Source organism: Vulpes vulpes, chromosome 10 (assembly GCF_048418805.1).
Source record: "Vulpes vulpes isolate BD-2025 chromosome 10, VulVul3, whole genome shotgun sequence".
NCBI lineage: Eukaryota > Metazoa > Chordata > Mammalia > Carnivora > Canidae > Vulpes > Vulpes vulpes.
The window spans coordinates 93,028,041-93,052,912 of record NC_132789.1 but is presented as its reverse complement, the minus strand read 5'-3'; the positions used below and the strand labels follow the sequence as shown (position 1 = coordinate 93,052,912).

The 24,872-nt window shown below is 35.4% G+C and overlaps 1 protein-coding gene across 3 annotated transcripts in view; it reads right to left on the bottom strand.

Moving 5' to 3' along the window:
* Window positions 1–20,085: 20,085 nt before the first annotated feature.
* Window positions 20,086–24,872, bottom strand: part of TMEM144 (transmembrane protein 144) — a 36,302-nt gene continuing 31,515 nt past the window's right edge. For all 3 annotated transcript variants that reach the window (XM_026008062.2, XM_072724922.1, XM_072724923.1), the window contains exon 12: window positions 20,086–21,612. In XM_026008062.2, coding sequence (XP_025863847.2) covers window positions 21,529–21,612 — 84 coding nt within the window. In that variant the 3' untranslated portion in view covers window positions 20,086–21,528. The remainder of the gene's footprint in view (window positions 21,613–24,872) is intronic.

Below are 24,872 nucleotides of genomic sequence, written 5' to 3'. Positions count from 1 at the left end.
CATGTCAGTGGGATAGGAAGTACAGTATTTCTACAGGAGAGGCTAGAGTGGAAGTGACTAGATACTTCCATGCTTTCATAGAGCCACACCCACCCAGATGTGGGGATTTTAATTCTATAGATAAGGCTCAAGAAGCTGTACTTTAAACAGTGCTCTTTAAAATTTTGATGAGTCCAGTGAGGAAACTCATCTTGCGGAATAAATAAATTAGAATACACAAAAATTTATTATTAGAATCTATGGCAATCATAGGATAAAAGTAGAAGCTTGTAGGTCCTGATTTGCTAAGGCTAATTAGTTGGAGCAATGTAATAACCCCCCCCCCCTTTATTCTCCAAAGCATCCTGATTTGTGTGATTAAATAATATGGCCACCCTAAGAATAGGTCATTATTATTATTATTATTATTAAATATTTTATTTATTTATTTGAGAGGGAGAGAGAACACAAGCAGGAAGGAAAGGCAGAGGGAGAGGGACCTCCCCACCTCCCCACCTCCCCACCTCCACCACTGAGCAGGGAGCCCGATGCAGGGCTTGATCCCAGCATCCTGGGATCATGACCTGAGCCGAAGGCAGACATTTAACTGACTGAGCCACCCAGGTGCCCCAAGAATAGGTCATTCTTTACTGAAACAGGGGAAGATATATACAGTTTCTCCTTCTCTTTTTCACATTTGCTTAGCTCAGTATATTCAGTCTTTCCCTAGGCCAATCATATCAACAATATTTCTTTGGTTCCGATGGATGGTATTTCAGAGAAACTCTAGCCATGATCTCCCCTTACAATTTACTGACACGCTATTTCTAGAAGTCTTCAGAGATAGCTTACATTTCCTCAAAAAGACAGTTTTCTTTGCCCTTTTAATTGTTGTGGTCAGTTGTGTTACTGAGAAAATAATTTCTGCCTCTCTTTCCTGAACCACTTTCTACCAGGCATTTCTCTACTCACCTGTCTCTGCTGAATGAATATACTTTTTACCCTGTTGATACCAGAGTTGGCTGGGACACTGGCATTGACTGGGAAAAGGTGAATGTGAGTGGAAATAATGGCATCACTTCAGAAGTTTTGAACACCATCACATGGTTCTGCTTTCTCCCTTTTCTTTCTTCCAGGAGAACAGAAGTTTCCAGATAGAAGCTGCTTCTTCAGCCTTCGTCCTGGAATGAAGAGGATGTAGAACACCAGATCTCAAAGCAAGACAGAGACCCTGCTGAATAAGCCACTGTGGTTCTGGGATTGTTTGGCGATGCAGCATAACTTAGTCTAAACATAATGATAAGATTTTCAGAGCTATTTCCATTTCCTCTTTCTATTAGAGCTCTCTCTTATGGTCAGTCTCTGATGTCATGAAGCAGCATATGGTTCTGAAGAGCCATTGATATGTTGGATTAGCAGATGCTACCTCATTGGACATAGGTATAACGATACCAAAATGTCTTGCCTCATATCTTCTGGGTCAGAGATGCTGCTGTTGTAAAAGCTGAGCTGTAGTGGGTACATGCTATTTTTATTTGACGTGCCTCTTCCCTCCTTTGTGAGGTGGTCTTTTGAGAGACTGAGTCTTTTTTTTCCCTCTTTGATCATGTTCTATTGGGGGTGCCATTCACAGATTTCTCCCTCCTCACATAGGAGTTAACAGTCTACTCATTCATGGTATATTCCATTCCCCCAGTCTAGTGATTGCTCCAAGAGTGAGCAGGTGACTGAAATTCTCTTTCGGGACTCTGTAGTTTCTAGCTGACATAGAAAGCGCTTTTCTTAAGAGATGTTGGAGCTAGAATGGTAGCTAGCTAGAGCTTTTTGTGAATTCACACTATCATGTGGAGATAGCTTATATAAGAATAAGGAAAGAAAAGGCAAGCAAGGACATGTAGGGCTGAAAGAGAGTCGTAGAACATTTATGGGAGTGGAGGGAGAAAGGAACAAGGTGGCAGGAGGGAGAGAGACTGCCCACCAATTCTGAACTGAGTCATGCCTGAATACCATTATATTTACTCTCTCCCTATTTATATAAACAAATAAATAAATTCTATTTATTTCAGGTTAATTTGTGCTACGTTTTCATCCCTTGAAATCCAGAGAGTTAACCAACACATAAGCTGTGCTAGGTGAAGCCATGCAGAAGTTATCCTGTGGCTTCTACCAAAATCCTTTATTAGGAAGACTGAGAAATAGAGGAGGGTAGGGAAAGCTGGAAATGCCTCTGTTGGGGCCTCTTCTTTGCCGCAGAAGGGCAAGGAAACATGCAGAGGTGTCCTCTTTATTTTGTTTGATCTAGACTCTTAATTCAGAGAAGCAGGCTGCTGATCAAAGTTGGAAGAACAGGGATTAATAACCAGGTGAACAGCTCTGAGCTACGTGCTATCTCTTTGAGCCATGTCCATCTATTGCTGGGGGCATCTTCTTCCTCTGAATAGGAAACCACAGAAGATGAAAGGAGCTAATCCACTGGGACAGGAACACAATAGACCTAAAAAATTCTGAAAGTGATTGCTGGAATAAAAGCTATAATTTACTACCCCAGCCCCTCCCCTACAATATCTTTGAGCAAATTGCATATCTAAATATAACAAACTCATTGAAAACATGATATTTAGAAAGATCTAAGACATGACTTCTCATTAGATACTACAAAACAGCAGAAAAGAAATGTGGGAAGTAAATGACAAATGAAGAATACACGTAAGTAAAATGATTTTTCCAGCATGCAAGAGAATTAGACAATTCTTGGTTTCTATGTGTCACTTCCCAGTAAAATGAACTAATATCTTTGAAGAAAGGATTGATAAAGATTTGGGTGGGTGAAGTAGAAGGTGAGTTTATGTATCAGAAAGCTAAGAAGTGCACAAAGACTGACCGTGAGGCGCTGAGAGGCCCTCCCTGCTGGCCCACTTTGAGGAGCTGAAGTATGAAGAACAATGACATTTACAACAGATTTTGACACATTGAACAACAACAACAATGAGTTTCCAAGTCCATAGAAAAAGAGAGAAGGGAGGGAGCAGGAAAAGTTTATTTTCACAGAAGAATATTGTGTAAAAAATATACAAGATCACCTTTTTGTAATCACTGATATAATTTGTTCAGACCAGGGATCATCACGGATGTGGTAGCCAATAGGGGAAAGTTAGTTGGGGAACAGGATATTAACAAAGCCTCAAAGTATTTCTTAATAATATTTCAATCTGGTAGGAAACACCTAATCAAATCATCAAACTCAGCATCTCTCTTGATATGATACAATGGGACGTATACCGTATTAACTATTGTATACTGATAAAAATGGCTAAATTGAAGCTATTCACAAGGAAATGATCTGATAAATCAAGATTATAGGCTATTTTTATAAGACAACAGGCCTAGATTCTTCAATAAAAAAGTCAGTATCATTAAAGATAAAAACAGCTAGGACAGGGGACAGGTATAAATAGAAAGGCTGTAAAGAAACATGGTAACTAAATTCAATGTGTAAGCCTTGAATGGACTTGGATCAAAAAAGTGATAGGAAGCTATAAAGGACATTATTTTAAAAATCAGGGTAATTCAAATATAGACTAAGTGTCAAGTAGCTATTGCTGTGCAACAAATTCAAATTCAATGGCTTAAATAATTACTTATTGTTTCTCAGGGTTCTGTGGATTCTCTTCTGTTGATAATGTTAGCGCTGCCCATGCAGCTGGAGGGAACCACAGGGTGGCTGGAATCCTCTCTTCATAGGCCCTTGTCTCTCAGGAATAAATAAATAAAAATCTTAAAAAAAAAAAAAAAGAGAACTGGACCAGCTTTCTCGGTGGCACCAATGACCTTCCATAAAGACAGGTCCTATTTAGTTAGCATTTGGCTATCTAGTCTCTGCTTGCAGTGGGTCTTTGGTTAGCGTCTTAGAGGTTCACAATGGCCCTTAATGTATCAACCACAGATGTCATATTAGATAATAGTTCTGGATCAATGTTAAACTTTTTGGCTGTGTTAATAATATTGTGATCATGAAGCACAATATTCTAGTTCTCAGCCATAAAGGCAGGGGTCGTTAAAATAACGTGGCAGGATTTGTTTCATGAGTGGAATTTACCTTCAGGAACTCTAGGGAGGGAGGAGAGAGAGACAGACAGGAAGAGAGAGAGAGCAAGTAAAGGAAGCAATATGCTAACAATTATTAGAGTTAGGTTAGGGGTGTACAGGTGTCTCTATTACTATTCTTTCAGATTTTCAAATCTGGGTTTGTTGCACAAATTTCCCTATGTTTGACACTTTATTAAATAAGACTTGGTAGAATTTGAAAAAACCCTGGCAAGCTTGTGAAGAGCAAGTCTATACCTTTTCTACCTACTGATCCTGGATTCAGTAGGCCTGGGATCCGCCTGTGTGACAAGAACCAAGGTGACTCTCTTGGTCTCTGGTTCACACTTTTAGAGACACTACACCACACCAGAAAGGTGAAGAGGGGCCCATACACTTTATAATTACACAGACAGAGGGCCAGAAAATACAGATTGTACAGAAAAAGATGGGAAGAGGGAAGTTATGAAAAATGAAAAGGTAACAAAGTAAGATGGAAGAAGTGAAACTAAGCAGCGTTTATAAGAATAACTATACAAAGGATAAACTCATTGGTTAGATTAAAAGACTCAATGGATCAAAAAGCAAAACTTATCTATATGCTGCTCATAAGCAACTCAGCTAAAGTTAAGTCAAAAAATACATTTAAAAGGCACAGTGGAGCTTTATAAAGATAAATTTTACCTTCTGTAATGAAGATCTAACTGGAATAAAATTTTCTGAACTAAGTAGTATAACATCAGAATTCAAGAAGCAAACCTACAAGAAATAGAAAAGGAAATGAATAGAAACATTAACTGACAGATTAAATTTTAAAAATAAATATTTGGCTTAAAGGATGTGAAAAAGACAATAAATAAAGTTGATTTGATTTGTATATGCAGAATCTAAACACCTGAGCATAGTTAGGTATCTTATTTTTAAGTTTCCATGAAATATTTATAGAAATTGACCCTATCTTGGTGCACAAAAACTGCTTCAATATGTTTTAATAAATAAAAAGAATATGGATTACATTAATTTTGTGAATAATAAAAATGATAAAGATTTACCACCTGGAAATTTTAAAGATGTATATTTATTTATTTTGGAGAGAGAGAGAGAGAGAGAGAGAGAGAGAGAGAGAGATTGAGCATGGGGGAAGAGCAGAGGGAGAGAGAGAGAGAGAGAGAATCTCAAGCAGACTCCCCCCCTAAGCACAGAGCCAGATCCAGGGCTCGACTTCACTGGGTCCAATCTCATGACCTGTGCCAAAAGTCAAGACTCAGGTGCTTAACTGAGTAAGCCACCTAGATGCCCCTAACCACGTGGAAATGTTAAAATGCTATCTTAATTATTCTTGCGCAAAACAGAATATTTTAACCAATAGTGCAGAATGTCTAGAAAATGAAGATAAAAACTGTGTATTGAAATTTAGGTGACTTGTCTTAAGCTATATTTATAGAAAACTTAATAGATATAAATACTTATACTTTACTATGAGATAGAATAAAACATTGAATTAAACATGTGACTCAGATTAAAATACAGAGGATTTGAAAAAAAAGATTTTATTTATGTATTCAAGAGAGACACACAGAGAGAGGTGGAGATATAGGCAGAGGAAGAAGCAGGCTCCATGCAGGGAGCTTGTGACTTATGGGGACTCCATCCCCGACTCCAGGATCACACCCTGGGCTGAAGGCAGACTTTCAGCCGCTGAGCCACCCAGGCATCCTAATACAGAGGATTAAAATGATTAAAACAGAAATATAAAAGGTAAATAACAGAATTGATAAATAAAACTAAGAGCTATTTTTTTCTTCAAGAACTGGTATTTTAAACCAATAATAATAAAATAAAAACCATGCAGCAACACAACCAAAGTACTAAAAAGTTTGAAAGATGTCAATTGTCCCTGAATTAAATTTATAGATTTAGATGCTATGCAATCAAAATGCCAACAGATGGGGGCTCCTGGGGGGTTGGTTAAATGATTGACTCTTGATTTTGGCTCAGGTCATGATCTCAGGGTTGTGAGATGGATCCCACGTCTGGCTCCATGCTCAGTGTGGAGACGTTTAGATTCTCTCTCCTTCTGCCCTTCCTCCTTCTAAAACAAAACAAAACAAAATGAAAAAACCCAACAGATGTATTGTTGCTGCTGTGTTTGTTTGATTGGAACATGATAGGGTTATTCTAAATTTATCTTGAAATGTAAACATATAAGAATAACCAGAAATAAACTGAAATGGAAGAGGAATAACAGAAAGCTAAGCAATTTTAAGCCATATTATTAAGACAGTAAATACAACTCTTTGACCCTAGCACAGAAAATGATTACAAGATTCAGAGATTGACTCAAGTGCCTATAGGAATTTGGCATACATAAAAACATTACAGAACTTTGAAGAAAAGTAGAATTATTCAACAAATAGTGCTGAAAACAAGTTATGAGGTTTTGAGGAAAATAGTATAGGTAAATCTTCACCCCTCGCTCTAAAATTAACTCCATATGATTTAACATTTTAAATATAAGACATGAAAATAAAAGTGTTAGAAAAAAATCATAGAGATTTAAAAGAATTATTTTGGGAGTGTGACCAAAATCTGTTAAATGGGAACACTTGATATGTTTTACCTTGTAAGAATTAAATGTATGGGTGGTAATCATCAACAAAACCAAAATAAAAAATAAACTAGGAAAAGTATTTACCAAAAAATATATACCACAGGCGAACAGATTAATTTCCTTAACACAACAAAAGGATCCTACAAGTTATCCTTTTAAGTCCCCAGATTTCCTAGAAAAAATTGTCAAGAGATTTAAATATGAAGAAAGGTCACAAGGAAGGCAATATAAGGAGCGGATAAACGTAGAAAGAATTGATCAATTCAGCTCACAAACTAATACACACCTACACCTCCTAGATGTTTAGATGCCATTTTTAATCAAATCACATTGGTTAATAACTAAGAAACTGATAAAAATCATTTTGGTAGTGTAGAGAGAAATCTGTTAACGGGGTTAAAATACAGTTACAACTTTCATAGAGTATTGTGGCAGTATCTATCAAAATTTAAAATGTGTATCTATCTTGTGATACAATAATTAATTCTACTAGAAATAAGCCTCATAAACATATACATAGAAACGCACAAAATATACATGCAAAGATATTACTGGTAGCATTTTATTTACTTTTTAAATAACAAATTAAAAAAAAACCAATATACTTCTGTTTTTTCGTTGCTTTAAAATAAACTTGTTTTATTGAGAAACCAATTTAAACAAAATCTATGTCCATTTTAGTGAAAATGTAGATGGGCATCATAAATTCTGTGAAAAAACAACAAATTCTTGTTCTATAAAGAACTTTCTTTTAGGATAAAGTCCAACCAATATGAATAACAATTTATGTTGATGCGCTTCTCTCCCTCTTTCCATTCTTTCTTTCTCCCACAAATAAACTGCATAAGAATGGGTCATAAGAAAAGCCCTGTTGGATTCTGAGAGATTTTTCTGAAAAGTTTGCCTGAATCAATAGTAAGTCAAACAGCTGGGGATGCAGAACTCAGTAAAACCACACAAAAACTCAGAGGAATTACGTTTTTCTTCCTTTGATTTATGATTTTGGAACATCTTTTCAGGAGGATAAGTCAATCCCACAAAGCATTGAAGTTAAGAAATAATTAGGCATTTTGAATTTTTGCAACAGCCACAGAAAAGAGATCCACATTTACATAAAATAGCGCAGCATGTAGAAAGAGTCTGGTTTTTGCAGAAAATCCCTCCTACATGAAAGCGTTCAATTCCAAATTGCCTTCCTTCCAGTTGCTCCCCCACCCCCCACATAAAATGCACAAAAATCTATTGGAATATATATTGAGAGATTTAGATTTTTTATATATTTTCCTACCACTTATTTAAGAAATCTGTCACATTCCTGTATTAAAGTTTATGGTTTTATTACCAGGACAACACATATAAGTGATTTTGAATCTCAGACCTGAGGTCCTCAATACGAAGTGTCCTGATCAAGATGATAAAAGTGAAGAGACAGGATTTGAAAGGACTTTTGTGTAAATGAGAAATGAAGAAGGTTCTGGAAAGTATCTCAGCTTCTGATTTGAGTATTTTAGACATGTCCAACTTTCCTATCTTCATGGAATTTGCTTCTTGGTAATTTTCCATGAAGCATTTCAGAGCTGGGACAAAGAGGATTGTTGGGTACCCGACCTTACATCAGACATTTACCTTAGTAAAACATCATTCTGTACCCAGGAAACAGGAACTGAGGACACACCTTCCTTTAGCCAGTCCACCCAGTGATGGTAAGAAGCCATAAGAATCCATATTCAGAATCCATCCAATTACAGAAAATGATTACTTAATAGCCTATTGGGAAAACATTTCCGCCTCTGGGTTGCAAAAAGGTCTTCAAAAATAGCAGGGCAAATAGTCCCAGGTCTTTGTGACCTAAAATGTCTAATGAAGCCGAAGAAGAATTATTAGAGCATCTTAGAGAAAACTGAAGCCGTTCAGCCTAATGATTTAGTAATGATGTCTCTGTCATTAGGTCAGAGAATAATGTGGCTTCTAGCTCAGTATTTTTTCAACCACATTCACCACTGCTAGGAGCACCGGCTTTGAGAATTGTCCTATGCCCTTAGTATTCTCAGGCAACACGCTCTTCTGTTTACATAACTCTAAAAATGGATTTATTTTGTGATGTGTTCCACTTCTAGGAAATTAAATGATAAAGACTAAATAATAAAGTCAAAAAGTAATAAAAACCCAAGACTGCAAAACAGATTACCACACCAAGAATTCAACTGAGATGTGTGGAGTGTAAGGTAGAAAATAGTCTTCTTAGTCCAGATTTTAAAAATCCATAAATGGCAAAGTACAGTCATTTCAGAAGACAGATGCAGAGGTTGGGGAGGAGAGAAAGGAAGCCCAAATTAAAAAAAAAAAAAGAAAAAAAGAAAAAAGTTTACATTTTTTTTTTTTTTAAACATAAAGACTATTACGATTAAACCTGCACTGGCCTCTGGTGGTCAAACTTGAAAATGTATTTTTACAGATGAATTAAATGAATATTATTTAATACACATTAATAACTAAAGGTGAGGCAATCAGATGCTTTACTTTGAGTGAATAATTCCTTTTAATCAACTTACTTGTCTACAACATTTCTCCTTATTATACATGGCTTCTCTTTGGAGAGGTCATAATTGTTCCAAACTTTAACTGTGATGCAGGAGCTAGAAGTAGAGGTTGTGTTGGATGACACCACAAATATATACTTTGGACTTAGGTATTGGTGTATGTTACAATTTATATAGAAATAACAGAAAAGAATATTTTCCTGGATTTCTTAGGCTACTTCATTTGAGAGAAGTAGACTATGACTTATTTAATGCCTTATTTTATCATGCACATTAAAATGAAAGTTTTAGGAACACAAATGACTGTCAGAGAACATCAGGATATAGAATCTTAACCCAGCAACCAAACAGTGCTTTTTAGTTACTCTATGTGAATGTTAGATATATCTTAGAGTATTGATCCTTAAGCAAAAAAACAAAACAAAAACAAAAACAAAAAAACAAAAAACAAAAAAAGGTTGTATAATTCATTACGGCTTTAAGAAATATAAGATTTTTAACTCCAAGATTATTTGGAATATTAATTTTTCTATCTAGAGAAAATTAAAGCCCACATTTTCTTGGCTGTTTAGTTTTAACATCAGCTTGAATAATTTCATATGGAAGCCAACAAAATTTTTTACTAATGTATTCCTTGAACCTCAAAAATATCCCCCCAAAACAGCCTCCAAAATGTATAATTTTATTTGACTTCTATTTTTATTCTAGTCATAAGACATTCTTGTAACTAAGAAAGATGACAGAAACTGTTTTGCTTTCATTCTTTCTGATAATTAGAGGATTTCAAATGATTTCCTGTTAAACTTTGTAAGTTTTAATCTACTATATTAATTGGATGTGAGCTCTTATTAAAAGACAGTTACAGAGTGAAATTATAAATGGCCTTGAATTTTAATACCTTAATTTTTCTCAAATAAACTTCTTTTAATATAAAACCTAAATATGTGATAGGAGATAATTTTAGCACCAAACGAGGCCTTTAGGAGTTAGCTTAGTTTAATTCATTCAATAAACATGCATTGTGTACCTATTTTTAAAAAATATTATGTTGGCTACAATACAGTGAGGGTAAACTACAAAGGTAAATCAGAAATGGATCTTGAGATTAAGATACTTCTGGCTTTGCGGAGAGACAAGAAGGACTTAAGGAAAGTGAGACTGTAAAGTAGAAGATGAAGACATGCATTGTTTCAAAGAAATGACCCAAAGTGCACTTAAGCTGAAATAAAAACTCCTATTGAGGAGATGGACAGATGGTAAACTAGAAAGAGGAGCATTTTTAAAAAAATGGAATACATGCAAACCCAGAAGTAAACATTAATATTCTAATAGATCAAAGGATTGTGGTACAAAATGTCAATTCATTGAAGAGAAAACTTCGACAGAAAAATGTTAAAACAAGTTAAAAGACAAATGAAGTAAATGACAGGCTATTTTTTGTTTAGTACATATTAACTTAAAAATGTTTTTAAATTTTTATTAGAGAAAATTTCAAACATACACGAACGTGTAAATGAAAACATAACGCATCTCCAAGTACCCATCAACCACTTTCTGCAACTATGAACGAATGTCCAACTTTGTTACTAAAAGCCCCACCCACTTAACCCCACTCCTATATCATTCTGTAACAAATCCCAGGCCTCATTTGATTTTATCCATAAGTAATTCAGTTGGAATTTCTAAAAAAAGAGGACACTTCTAAAAAGCAACCCAAATACCATTATCCAGCCTAAACATACTTCAAGATAACTTAGTTTTCCAATTGCTTTATTATTGAAATAAGGATTGAAATAAGGTCCTGATGTTGCTTTTGGTTGGTTCACATGTCTATGAAGTTATTTTAAATCTATAGACCTTTCTCTCTTTCTCTCAATGTACACTTCCATGCACGTGTATATATGAGCAGCTAAATACATATTATATAGATGTATAGAAATACATATGTACACACACACACACACACACACACACACACACACGTATTTGTTGAAGGAATCAAGTCATTTGTCCCATACGGTTTCCCACACTTGGTATTTTGCTCATTTGATGTCTTTAACATCTCTGTGGTGTTTCTAACATCTTCCATTTCCCCCTATTTTGTGTATATTGGTAATTATAGGGTGTTAGACACTTTAGGATTGACGCTCTGTTAGGTGGTTTTGGAGAGGGCTTAAGGAAGTGGGGCTTTGCTCTGGATTGGATGTTGTCAGAAAGTGAGTAATTCTATGACTGGGTGTCTTTATAAATCTTATCTAGGAGGAGGGAAGACTAGAGAGAGGCCAAAGCTGTCACTGGTAAAGCAGTCAGTCACTCATCTCAGCCAGATGGGATATTTTGTGGCTCAGATGATATTTATGTTTTGTCTGGGCTCAGATATGGTTGTGGGTTTTTCTTTTGATCTTTCTTTGTCACAAGGTGGCCTTGTGGGATGTTGAGGTTCTGTGAAGTTGTTTCGTTCAACAGAACCTCAAGGCCTCACTGAGAGTACTGGGCCAGATCCTGCATATTAGGACCACTTTTCTCAACGTTTACTCACCAGTTCATCTCCTCAGTATATGCCTGAGGAAGAAATGCATGCATGTCTCCACAGAAAGTCTAGAGCAGGAGTGTTCGTAGTCTCTGAACAGAAGAATCGATAAACAAATTGTGGCGTATTCATAAAACGCAATGGAACACTCCTCATTAACGAGACAAACTGTTGATACATATAACAAAACATTTGAGTCTCAAAAACATGATGCAGAGAGAAAATAAGCAAACACCAGGGAAACATATTGTATGGGTCCATTATATACATTGCATGACTCCATTATATATGAGCAAAATTTATAATGATGGAAGCACAGTGATCACCTCGAAGAGTGTGTGCAGGGTGTGGGGTGGGTAGAAGGTAGAGGCCTGGGAATTGACTGCAAAGAGTCATGAGGGAAATTTCTTGGGTCTAGGTAGAAGCAAGACTTTATAACTTGATTTGAAAAAAAAAAACTTGATTTGTGTGATGGCAGGTCAAATGTTTAACTTTGTAAAAATTCATCAGAGCGAGCATTTGTTGTACATAAATTGTGCTTCAATAAAGTAAATACCATATTCAAGTATAATTTTTCTATTTGTTGGGCTATTACTGTCTCTTCACCTTTTTTTTTTTTTTTAGAGATTTTGTTTATCCATGACTGATACACAGAGAGAGGCAAGGACATAGGCAGAGGGAGAAGCAGGCTCCCTTTGGGGGAACCTGACTTGAGACTTGATCCCAGGACCTGGGGATCATGACCTGAGCCAAAGGCAGATGCTCAACCACTGAGCCACCCAGGTGCCCCTCTTCAACTCTTCTTATCCATGTTCTTTCAACATGCAAATTTCATAAATTGACTTAATGAGACTAATCCTCAAATTTCCACCAAACCTCTTTGTCTTACTATATAATATTTTGAGCCAAATATATTGTTTTTGAACACAGTCTTAACATGTTTCTTACCCTCAAATTTATGGAATTTTATCAATAATAAAACATTTTATGTATTTTTAAAATTTATCATGAATGGACTGACCACTAATCTCATAGTGCTGGGCCCAGTCAAGTAAATGACAATTTATTTTATTTACTTGTCTTTCAAGAGTTATATGTTGTGTTTCAATTGAGAGATACATTATGTATGTGGAGAGAATATATTGGGTTTCCTTCTTTAGACTGTGCATGATTTTTTAAAAAAGTTCTAACAATATATTTTAGTAGGCTCCTTACCGCCCACCTCCCCCAACACCTTTGATTTGACTAGAGCTTATTTTGACTTCAGTATAAATGAGTAAAACCCAGGTATGAGCCAGAGGAAAACTTCCCAAGAATTCCATGATCTTTTGTGTGTTTATAAAAAAGTCTTTTTACTATAGTCTCAGACATGTTCTAAAGCAATCACCACAGACTAGTAATACCAAGCAGTGTATTTAGGAGTTTAAACTCAAATTCTTTTTATGGTTGAAGAGCTAACTACTGCAAAATGGTTTACCTACGTGTGATGGTTAATTTTATGTGTCAACTTGACTGGGCCACAGGGTGTCCAGATACTTGGTTAAACATTATTCGTGGTGTGTGTGTGAGAGTGTTTTGGGAACTGATTAATATCTGAATTGGTGGATTGACTAAAACCAATTGTCCTCACCCATGTCAGAGGCCTCATCCAATTCATTAAAGGCTGAGTAAGAGCAATTCCCTGTCAGCCTGACATCTTTGAGCTGGAATGTCAGTTTTCTCCTGCCTTGAAGGATTGGACTCAGAGGAGAACTTGGAGCATTGGCTTTCCTGGTTCTCAGGCCTTCAAACTAAGGAATTTACACCATCAATGCTTCTTCTTCTCAGATTTTTGACTCAGACTGTAACTATATCATGAGCTATCCCAGGGCTCCAGATTGCTAACTGCAGATTTTGAGATTTCTCAACCTCCAAAATCTGTGAGCCAATTATTTATATAAAGGTTACTCTAACATCAGTGTAAACAAGTGACAAGTAAGCCATAGCACACATGTTAAAATTCTCTGTTCGATTTTATTTTTCCTCGGGATGCTTAGAAAGATAGGGATTGATTGATTTATTGTCTTAATATTTTGTACTGAACCCTAATACAGATATTGTCAGAAAAAATCTGGGAACTGGGTCAATTACAGAATCAATGGGCATCACGCGCAGCACTACTGTCATTCACAGGAATTGACAAATGAGGAAGAAAAAGCTTTGCAGGTATGAACATTAAAAGAAACTAGAAAAAATATTTGTTGTTGCTGTTATTTTTTTCATTTCAATATATGCTTACTTTTGTATGTTCAAACATTATAGAAGTATGAGGAACTTAAAAGTTTTGGAGTGTTTGGCTGGCTCAGTTGGTAGAGCATGTGACTCAATCTCAGGGTTGTGAGTTCAAGCCCTAAGCTGGGTGTGGGACTTACTTAAAAAAATATTAAAAGTTTCTTATTAGAAGTCTCATTTAAAAAAATACAACCAATTTTATGTGTTGATTTCGTATCCTGCAACTTTACTGAGTTAGTTTATAAGCTCTAACAGGCTTTGTTTTGTTTTGTTGTTGGAACCTTTAGGATTTTCTACTTAAAAGGTCAAATCCGCAAACAAATCATTTTACTTCTTCCTTTATAATCTGAGTGCCCTTTAATTCTTTGTATTTCCTAATTGCTCTACTACTTCCAGTACTATACTGAATAGCTGGGAAAAGGGGGAATTTTATCTTGTTCATGATCTTAAGGGGAAAACTTTCAGTCTCACCGTTGAGTATGATGTTAGCTGTGGGTTTTTCATATATAGCCTTTACTTTATTGAGGAAGTTCCTTCTATTCTCTGTTTATTATATATACTATGAAAGGCCAATTTTTGTTTAGACTTTGTTTTATTTTTTAAAGATTTTAGTTTTTAAAGTAATCTCCACACCTAACTTGGGGCTAGAACTTACAACCCTAAAATGAAGAGTCACATATTCTACCACTGAGCCAGCCAGGCATCCCTAAAGATTTTATTTTATTTTATTTTATTTTATTTTATTTTATTTTATTTTATTTTATTTTATTTTATTTATTATTTTATTTTTCTAAAGGTTTTATTTTTTTCAGGCAAAAGGTAAAATTATTTTTTTCTTTTAAAATTTTATTTAAATTCAATTGATTAACATACAACATATTATTGGTTTCAGAGTTAGAGATCAGTGATTCATCAGTCTTATATAAACCCAGTGCTCATTACATTTTAGACTTTCACAACATGTTCATTCTGCTTCATCATCCAGTTATCCTATGTCCCCATCCAACTTCCCCTCCAATGACCCTCAGTTTGTTTCCTATAAGAATCTCTCCTTATGGTTTGCTTCCCTCTCTGATTTCATCTTGTTTTGTTTTTTCTCTCTTCCCCTATGATCCTCTGTTTCTTAAATTACACAGTATGAATGAGTTCGTATGATAATTGTCTTTCTCTGATTGACTTATTTCACTTAGCACACTATCCTCTAGTTCCATCCACGTCATTGCAAATGGCAAGACTTCATTGTTTTTGATGGTTGAGAAATATTCCATTGTATATACATATCCCACATCATCTTTATCCATTCATCTGTTGATGGACATCTGGGCTTTTTCCGTAGTTTGGCTATTGTGGACATTGTTGCTGTAAACATTGGGGTGCAAGTGCCCCTTTGGATCACAACATTTGTATCTTTAGGATAAATACCCAATAGTGCAATTGCTGGGTTGCAGGGTAGCTCTATTTTCAACTTTTTAAAAAATTTCCATGCTGTTTTGCAGAGTGGCTGCACCAATTTATATTCCTACCAACAGTGTAAAGGAGTTCTGTTTTCTCCACATCTTTGCCAACACCTGTCATTTCCTGACTTGTTCATTTTAGCCATTCTGACTGGTATGAGGTGATCTCAAATAAATAAAATCGTGAATGAAAGTGGAGAGATCACAATCAACACCAAAGAAATACAAATAATGATAGGAACATATTTTGAGCAACTATATGCCAACGAACTGGGCAATCTGGAAGAGGTGGATGTATTCCTAGATACATATAAACTATCAAAACTGAAATAGGAAGAAATGGAAAATCTGAACAGACCCCTAACCAGCAAGGAAATTGAAGCAGTAATCAAAAACCTCCCAACAAACAAGAGTCCAGGGCCGGACGGCTTCCCAGGGGAATTCTACCGAACATTTAAAGAATTAAAACCTAATTCTTCTGAAGCAGTTTCAAAAAATAGAAATGGAAGGAAAACTTCCAAACTCTTTCTATGAGGCCAGCATTACCTCAATTCCCAAATCAGACAAAGACGCCACCAAAAAGAAGAATTAAAGATAGGAGTTTAACTGTTGTCCAGAGAGAGTCTGTCTTCAATTAGAAAATGAGATGCATTACCAATAAGGACTTCAGTAGCTAAAAAACAACTGAGTTAGCTCTGATGTCCTTTGTTTGCTAGAAGAATCTTCCTGTTAGTATCAAGAAACTTAAAAAAATTCCTACTCCTTTATCTAATTCCTGCCAAACCTTTTCTATAGAGAGATGTGTGCCTAATATGCTTTCTACAACATTCCAGGTCATCTGGTTCATTTATTTCTTAAAAACAAACAAACAAAAATCACTTGACTTATTCTATTTCATTTTAAACAGGAAGAGAGGTATGCCCCATCCTGTACTATCTAAAGATGAAATACTAAATTGTCAGGACAAAAAGCTACTTTTGAGACCTTCACAACATGTAATTTTTCTTACTCTATGTTTGCTTTGCAACTGAGCCAACACTTTTATCTGAGTAGTATTGGCGGTATTAAAGGTTATGGGTTCTATTCGTGCGTCTTATTTTGTATGTTCGTTGGATTAGTTTCCTAGGGGTGGGACAATAAATTACCACAAACTTGACGGCTTAAAACAATGGAAATATATTTCTTCACAGTCAGTGGCTAAAAGCCTGTCAAGGTTGGTTCCTTCTAGGGGATCTGAAGGAGAATCCCCTTCCATGCCTGTTTCCTAGCTTCTAGTGGCTTTCCACAATCCTTGGTATTCCTTGGCTTATAGTTACATTACACCAATCTCTGCCTTCATCTTCATGTGGCCTTCTTCTCTTTCAATCAAATATCTCTTTCCTTTTTCTTATAAGGATACTAGTCATTGGATTTTGAGTCCCTCCTAAATCCAAGATGATCACATTTTAAGATCCATAATTTAATTGCATCTGCAAGGACCCTATTTCCAAATAAGGTCATACTCATAGGTACTGGAAGTTAGGACCTAGATATATTTTTTGGGGAGCTATATGCAATCAACTACAATGCTGAGTTATTCTTTGATGTTGCTGTTCATGAAAATGTGACAAAAGAGAACTTAAAATTAAAATGTAACAAAATGCTAATCAGAGGATTTCTACTTCTGGCAAAGATGGGGAGTAACAGGAACCATATTAATCCTTAAACATTAAAGAGATAGCAAAATGTGTAAAATGTATGGAACACTGGGCCACAGGCAGGACATGACCACGATCCCTGTCAGAAGGGGAAACAAATAAGTTGAGCACTATAATTTTTCAATTTTACTGCCTAGATAAGAGTTTGGAGGCTGCATGCAGTACAGTAGGAAGGAACAGAGTCCAGAAGCCTTCCCTGAGTTGAATAGATAGAAATAAGAATTTGGGAAGGTCAGGGCAGGTAGAATAGATGTCTGTATAATTGGAGACCTAGAAAAAGAGGAAGGGGATAGAGAATAAGAGCCAGTTAAAAACTTACAAGAAACAGAACAAATAGTAGAGAAGAAAAATCAATAAAATTGAAGAGAAAAACACAATAGGGAAAACTCAAGTAAATATAGAGCTAGTTTGTAGAATAGATGAATAAAATTGATAAACTTTTAGCTAGAATGTTCATAAAAAGAGAAGAAACAAATGACCAATATTAGGAATGAGAAAGTGGACATCATGACAGATCTTATAGATATGAAAAGATTCATATAGATATGAATGATAGAAATAATTCATGTGGAAGTTAAGTGGTTTGACCAAAAAAACAGAGATAATATGATATTCAGTTATATTGTCACTGTTTTTTTGTCAAATAATTCCATTTAAACAGATTGGTTTTAAGCATTTCATTTTTTCTCCCAAAAGTCTTTGTAAAGTTAAATGGATACCGGTTCTTTTATTTTCTTTCACTATCTTTAGGAGTGGAGAGACAATTTTGTCTTATTTTTTCACAGCCTAGCTCTTTGAAATATTTTAAATAGTAAAATATAAGTCACAAATTTAAAAAATTTAGAGCACAAGTGTGATAAGAACTACCAAGAGTACTTGTAAAAAAAAATGCAAATTCACACTTTGCAGCCCCAGAGATTAAAATCCATTTGATAGTTGAAGGAAATCCAAGAATATACACTTTTTTTAAAATAAAAAAAAATGGAGGGGATCTAGTTTAAGCAGCTTAATATTTAATAGCCCCCTCAAAAGAAAACATTATAGACTGAAGATGGACTCAAAGGGTCACTAAGAATTTTTTAAATTAATTTAAAACCATGATTTTGTGGAACAAGACACATCACATACTTAAATATAACAATTCCAAATGTTAATCATTTTTCCTTTAGTTGTCATCTTGAATAGACATATATGTTTTCTTCCACTAAAGAAAATAATTATTAAATTAATGATTAGTAAAACAATTAATAAATTAATAATTAAGTTAATAAATTAATAATGAATTATAATTGTTTTAGATCATATAGTTTAAAAGTAGCTATAAGATAAAAGAAATCAGACACAAAAAGGTCTATACTATATAATTCCATTTATGTGAAATTTTAGAATGGGCAAAAGCATTCTAGAATGACAGAAAATAAATTACTGGTAGTTTGGGGTTAACTACAAGGAAGCAGAAGGGAACATTTCGCTGGAAATGTTCTGTATCTAGGTTGTAGTGGTGATTACATGAGTGTACATATTTGCTCATAACATTGTCCATCTGAGTGGGAGAATTTTATTGGATGCAAATCACACCTCATTAAAGGTGGTTAAAATAGGCTAGATTTGTGGGGGTTTTTGTTTTTTGTATTAATGAGGCCAAATTTCTGAAACAAGTATTAGGCAGCTCACAGAATCTCCAGCAGGACCATGGAATTGACCTTGGAGGCCACATAATCAGGAACGACACATCCTACTGCAAGGGAGACTAGAAAAGTGTTTCTAAATCCTACCTTTAGAAGGTGGCACTTTTAAGTTGGAAAATTTCCCAACTTTGCCTTAATCTCTGTTTTTCATTTGTGTGTGCTTGTGTGTGTGCATGATTGCTTTGAAATTAAAAAGTATTAGATAAAGAGGAAAATAACAGTCAGCCATATTCTGTTTACCTAGATTTAATTACTTTAACATTTAGACACATGTTCTGAGCTCTTCTGCTGTTGATTCTTTAACACATATTAAAGAACAAGTATATGAATTCATTGCCATAAAAATTAGAGTATTACAGATAATGTTCAAGCTCACATTGACCGCAGTGTTGCCATTCTGATCTCATTTATTCTCACTAGAGACAAACATTATTATGAGCTTTGTATATGTATTTTTCTGGTTTTTGGATATATAGGCATTTATCGAAAAAATATTATTATTTTGATTCCTAAGAATTTGCCTAAATGGTATCATACTGTGCACATGGCTCTACAACTTATCTTTTTAATTCAACTTTTCCAGCTCACCAATATTGATACATATAGGTCTAGTACTTAGCAACTCTAAGTACAAATAAATGAATATAATAGGAATAAATGGAGATTTGGTAGCTTGAAGGAAATGCTGTACTATTCTATGAAACTCATTAAGAATTTTAAGGAATTAGGAGTTTTTATTCTGATAATAAGCCATTCCCATAATCCGGATGCCAGCCTCACTGGGTGGCCATTTCCCTATTGGGTAGTGCCTTCTCTGTACTTAGAGACAGCGAAATGAGAAAAAGTGAAAACACAAGAATTTGACCATACCAGACAAGGAAACATAATGCCTCAAAACTTTTAGAGAGATAGATATTAACTTCCTAAATTGAGCAAAGAAAGTGGAGATTTGGTAATCATTTGTTTAGACTAACCTCTGCATAGCATGTGTTTTCCATGGTAACCATTTGGAAAAGCTTGTTTTTCTCCCCCCTAATCTACTCTTACCTCTTCCTAACACCAAAGGCATTGTGTGGTGGCAGAGACTGTATAGTGCTAATAAGATTTGGTTTTCATTTTTCTTCCTCAATTGCTTTACTTCACATTTAAAATTTTGCATATAAATTGGCAATCTCAACTACAGAATAATTAAATGCTAGCAATATGAAATTTGAAAATATACTCAAGAAAACTAGTTTTTGCATAGTGTCAATTTATTTAAAGTTATCAACATAATGGTATTTCAAGTTAAAATTAGAATGAATTTTTGTAAGGTGTTACAATCAAAGAATTCAATAATGAAATAGAGACTCTAGTATCATTTTTTAAATTGCACTCAAATAGAGGAATGAACTTTAAGTGTCTGGATGGGCTGGTGGTGAGGGCAGTAGCTCCTACAAAATATTCTCCAACCTATAGACAGGTTTTCTTTCTCAAACAGTAGATAACAATAATAGCTAAAAATTATACAGTTCGCCAAGTGCCAGACGTTCAACATATGTTACAGATTTTAATTAATTTGAACCTTGCAATAACCATGATCATGATCATTATCATTATGTCCATTTTATGGATGAGCAATCTGACACAGGAGGCTCAGGAACTTCTTCGAAGTCATATAACTAAGATGAAGATTTCTATCCATTTGGGTTAGTGCCAGAGTGCATACACTTACGCAGAATGCTATTCCATCTCTTCTGAATTTATATATAAAAATAACATGCCGTTATTTTTTTTTTTTACCTAAAGGAAACCACTAGTTAAAACAGGAAGAAAACTTCCAGTTTAAAGAGGGATTTTAGAAAAGTATATTTCAGAAAAAAATAATAAATTTTACATACAAAGGAGTGTTTGGTCCCTGTAAATTCTTACTCTGATAAGCTAGACCCTTGCTGGAGCAACTCTAGAATTTCCCCCAAGTTTGGAATCATGCAGACATATGTGTGTCTGTTCATGACTGTGTACCTATATATGTCTGTATATGTGTTATACACATATTCTCAATGGCTGGAACTTTTTGTTCTCTGAAGATGGATTTTATCTGGAGAGAAAAGCATTTTGAGTTAGCATGAGTGGAGGATGTAGAGTTGGGCAATATTAATTTGAAGTAAAGATAAATTTGGCCTAAAAATGAAATGGCCTTTTTAATACCCAGTTACCAACTCTGACATTTACTTTCTCTGGCAAAGGATCCAGACATCTGACTCCCCATGTCTCTCCCCAACATTTTTCTGCCTCTCTTCATTAATGAGGGCAATATGTTGGAAACTTGGACTTGTACAAAAATTCTCTGTGTATGTGAGCTCCTCAGAATTTTGCAGCTTGCTCAAGACCGAGTGCACATTGAGGTAAAAGGAGCACTCTCAGATGTGATGCTGTAAGAATGAAGACATTTTAGCCACCTGGTGAAGTCTTACCTTCATAAACAGTTCATTAGAAGAATTTTTCATTTTTATACTTGACTGAAACTTAGTTTTCCTTTATTCTTACATTTGTGAAAAAAAATCATTTACCCAGTCCAAGACGGGTAGAGATCCATTTGCTGTATGAAAATGACCTCTGTTCTCAGCAAAATCCGGCCAAGCCCTGCAGCAGTGTCCTCTTACCCACTGCTGCCATCTGCTGGTCTTGGATTGTTAGACTTTAGAGAAAGCCGTGCATAATGCTCCAGTCAAGATGATGCAAAATGCAAATATCATCAATAGGTAGTTTTGTAGACCCTGAATAATTAAAAAAAAAAAGTAAGTGTAATTAAGAAAATCTGAAGCAAACATGCAGAAGGTCCAAATTGCTAGGGACCTTACTAACCATCTGCTCCGGCCACCTGTATGCCTTTTGCTATCCCTCCAAATAAACATCCAGATTTTCTTGAAAACCCATTAGAACCTTACTAATTCACTCACTCAGTAAATGCATGTGGACACTCATTTTGCATCAACATGTGCTGGGGTTAGAATGCTGAGCAAAATGCGTGCTTATTCAGATAAATGTATAATATGGGAGACAGAAGTTAATAATCACAGAAAAGAATGTTACAGAGCGAGAGGGGTGTTAATGAGTAAACGACCATGACTGTTTCTGGGGTGTGTAACAAAGGAATCTTAGTGAGGCTGGTTTTGAGGGTAAGAAATTAAGCTTCTAACTGTAAGTACCAATTAATTGGGCAGGGAAACAGGTAGGCATTCCAGGTAGAAGGAATTTTGTGTGCAAAACTCTGTTGTAATAGAAAAGTGTGATACTTGCCAGGGATGGAAAGGAAGTCAGTGTGACCACAGCATCGAGACTTAAGTGGAGCAAAACCAGGTTGGAGAGCTATGGCCCGAGCTTATGGGGATCTCATAGGCCACGGACACTGTGGGGTTTTATTTTTCCGAGGAATGGGAAGACATTAAGGAAACAGGCTGCTGGATGTGGTGAAAAGATGGATTCACATTTCATAAAGCCCACACTTTTTTTTTGCAGATGGTGAACAGATTGGAGGGGTCCAGAATGGATGCAAGGAGATGATTAAGGAGGCGACTACAGTCTTCCTGGGCACAGATGATGAGGTGCAGATGGAGAGAGAGAGATGGATCTGAATGGTGAAGAAGAAACAGAGACTAAGTTTGTCTTGCCCAGCCATGGGTAGGTGTACTGGTCTTAAAGATGGGAAACACTGACAACCAGTTCCCAATGAAGCCAGTCCATCTTTGAGTAACAAAGAAATACTTAAAAAAAAAAAGATTTATTTATTTATTTTTTTTGGGGGGGGGCGGAGAGACAGAGGGGAAAAAGAAAATCTCAAAAAGATTGAACACAACTGCCAGGCTCCAGCTCATGACCCTGAGATCATGATCTGAGCAGAAATCCAGAGCTGGATGCCTAACCGGCCAGCATCTCCCTAACTTGAGATATAAATTCTAAAACTACATTGAGATCTCCTGACAGATCATATAATATTAATATCAGCTCTTAAGATGAATGCCAATTAACAGCCAAAATTCCAAAAGGCATATATCTTCTTTCCTCAGTTTCACAAAGAATTGGGATAGAATGGATTGAATGATCTCTATTTGATGACCAGAGAGGGAGGTTGTTTGTAAGTTGGGTCGGAGCCAACTGAAATTTCTGGATTCACTGTGAGTATGAATACTACCAGAAGTCACTCTAACACAAGTTCCACAGACGAAAGACAGCACCACAAAGCCTCCCCAAGCACAGAACAGCTTTTACACACACACACACACACACACACACACACACACACACACACACACTCCTGCTAAGGCTTTAAGGTTCTCTGACATATTATCAGTTCTAAAGACTGCAGATACCAGCCCTGATGGAGAGAAGGCACTCAAATAGTTGCTCAATGAATAACAACCAGGTGATTTCTAAATGTCCTTTGTGAATTAGACAATTGATACAATGACTTAAATAAGAAAAAACAACATACGGGTACTCAGTTATCAGCACTTTACAACCCGATTGTGTGAATACTTTGCTGACCCCTCTCCTTTTTTGTCTATGTAGATAAGAATAATGTCCTCAGAGAGTAAAATATTTTTCCCCTTTAAGGTTAAGAATCTGTCTGCCTCCTAGGTTTAGAGGAGGTTAAGAACCTGCCTAGTCTCACAAGGACAAAGACCAATGATATTTGGGCAGTAGCAACAGTTTCCCTTTGTCAAATGTGAATATTAATGCTTAGAAAGTTCATGCTAACATTCTCCCCAAAGCGAAAAGTTTTTAACTCGGATTTCTGAAACAGCTATTAAGATAGCAGATCATCTCATTCTTTATCTGGGAGTAGCTACCGCTCTATAAATTGTCGTGGTAGTAATTCCCTGCATTGGTGTTTCTGTAGACATTGTGACTAGGGCGTGTTTCTAAAAATAATAATGTATGTCTAGCTTAAAATAGCTAGGAGTAAAATTCTAAAACAAACTTTCTAAAGACGAATAGATATCAGAAATAAAAGAACATTGGAAATGGAAAGCCTCCAACTGGTGCCCTGATGGCATTAAGACTCGATGAAATCATCAAACTCTTTACACAAAAAATGCTTGGATCTCAGATTAAGTTCTTACTGCTGTAGGTTGCAGACTTCAAATATGTGTCTTCAAGACTTTCAAATATGTGGCTTCAAGGTGCTTCAAGATGTAACTGATAGGATCTAAAAGTCCTAAGGATCCATGTTTTGCTTTTGTTTTCCTCTAGGGTTTTATCTTGTTTCTAAGAAAAATTATTTTCAAAAATTCTTCTAGGATTTTGGTTTCAGTGTTTAGTTGATAGCTCTTTCTTAAACTAGTTGGCATGTAAAGTATTTAAAACTCGCCTTTAAACCACCTGTTAAGAGGCAATTAGGCACCTCCACTGAATGATAAGTCTTACTGGACACTTAACTTTTTTTTTTTTTTTGGACACTTAACTTTTATTTGTAGACAGATTTGTAAGTTTGTGTTTTTTTTTTTTAAGCCCAGAAGGTCAATAAAAAAAAAAATTCTTTTTAAGCCCAGAAGGTTTTTTTTTTTTTTTTTTTTTTTTTAAGCCAGAAGGTCTTTGCTTTTAGCTTGGTCCTCAGTCTCTTCATTTTTACATACGTACTTGGCCAAACTTTAGGACTCATTTTCAGAATTTCAGATAAAACTCCACTTTAAAGAAGATGTTACATGCAAATGACAGTTTTTTCATTTTCTTTCCTACATCTATTTCCCCTTCTTTCTTAATTTTATTTTACCACACTGGCTAGGATGTCCAGAAAACACTGAATAATAACAGTGATGGAGATATCTTTGATTTTCAACTTACAGAGAACTTCTTTTCTCAGCTTTATTGAGATGTAATTTAGAACCTTTATGTTTCACCTTAGCTATGTGTTTGCTCTTGTTTTTTGACAGCTTTCTCCTATTTGTAGCACTTCTAAGAGGTTTTTTTCTTAATTAAAAACTGGTTTTTAGTTTCAGCACATTTTTTGAATATATATTATCACATAGTTTTTCTC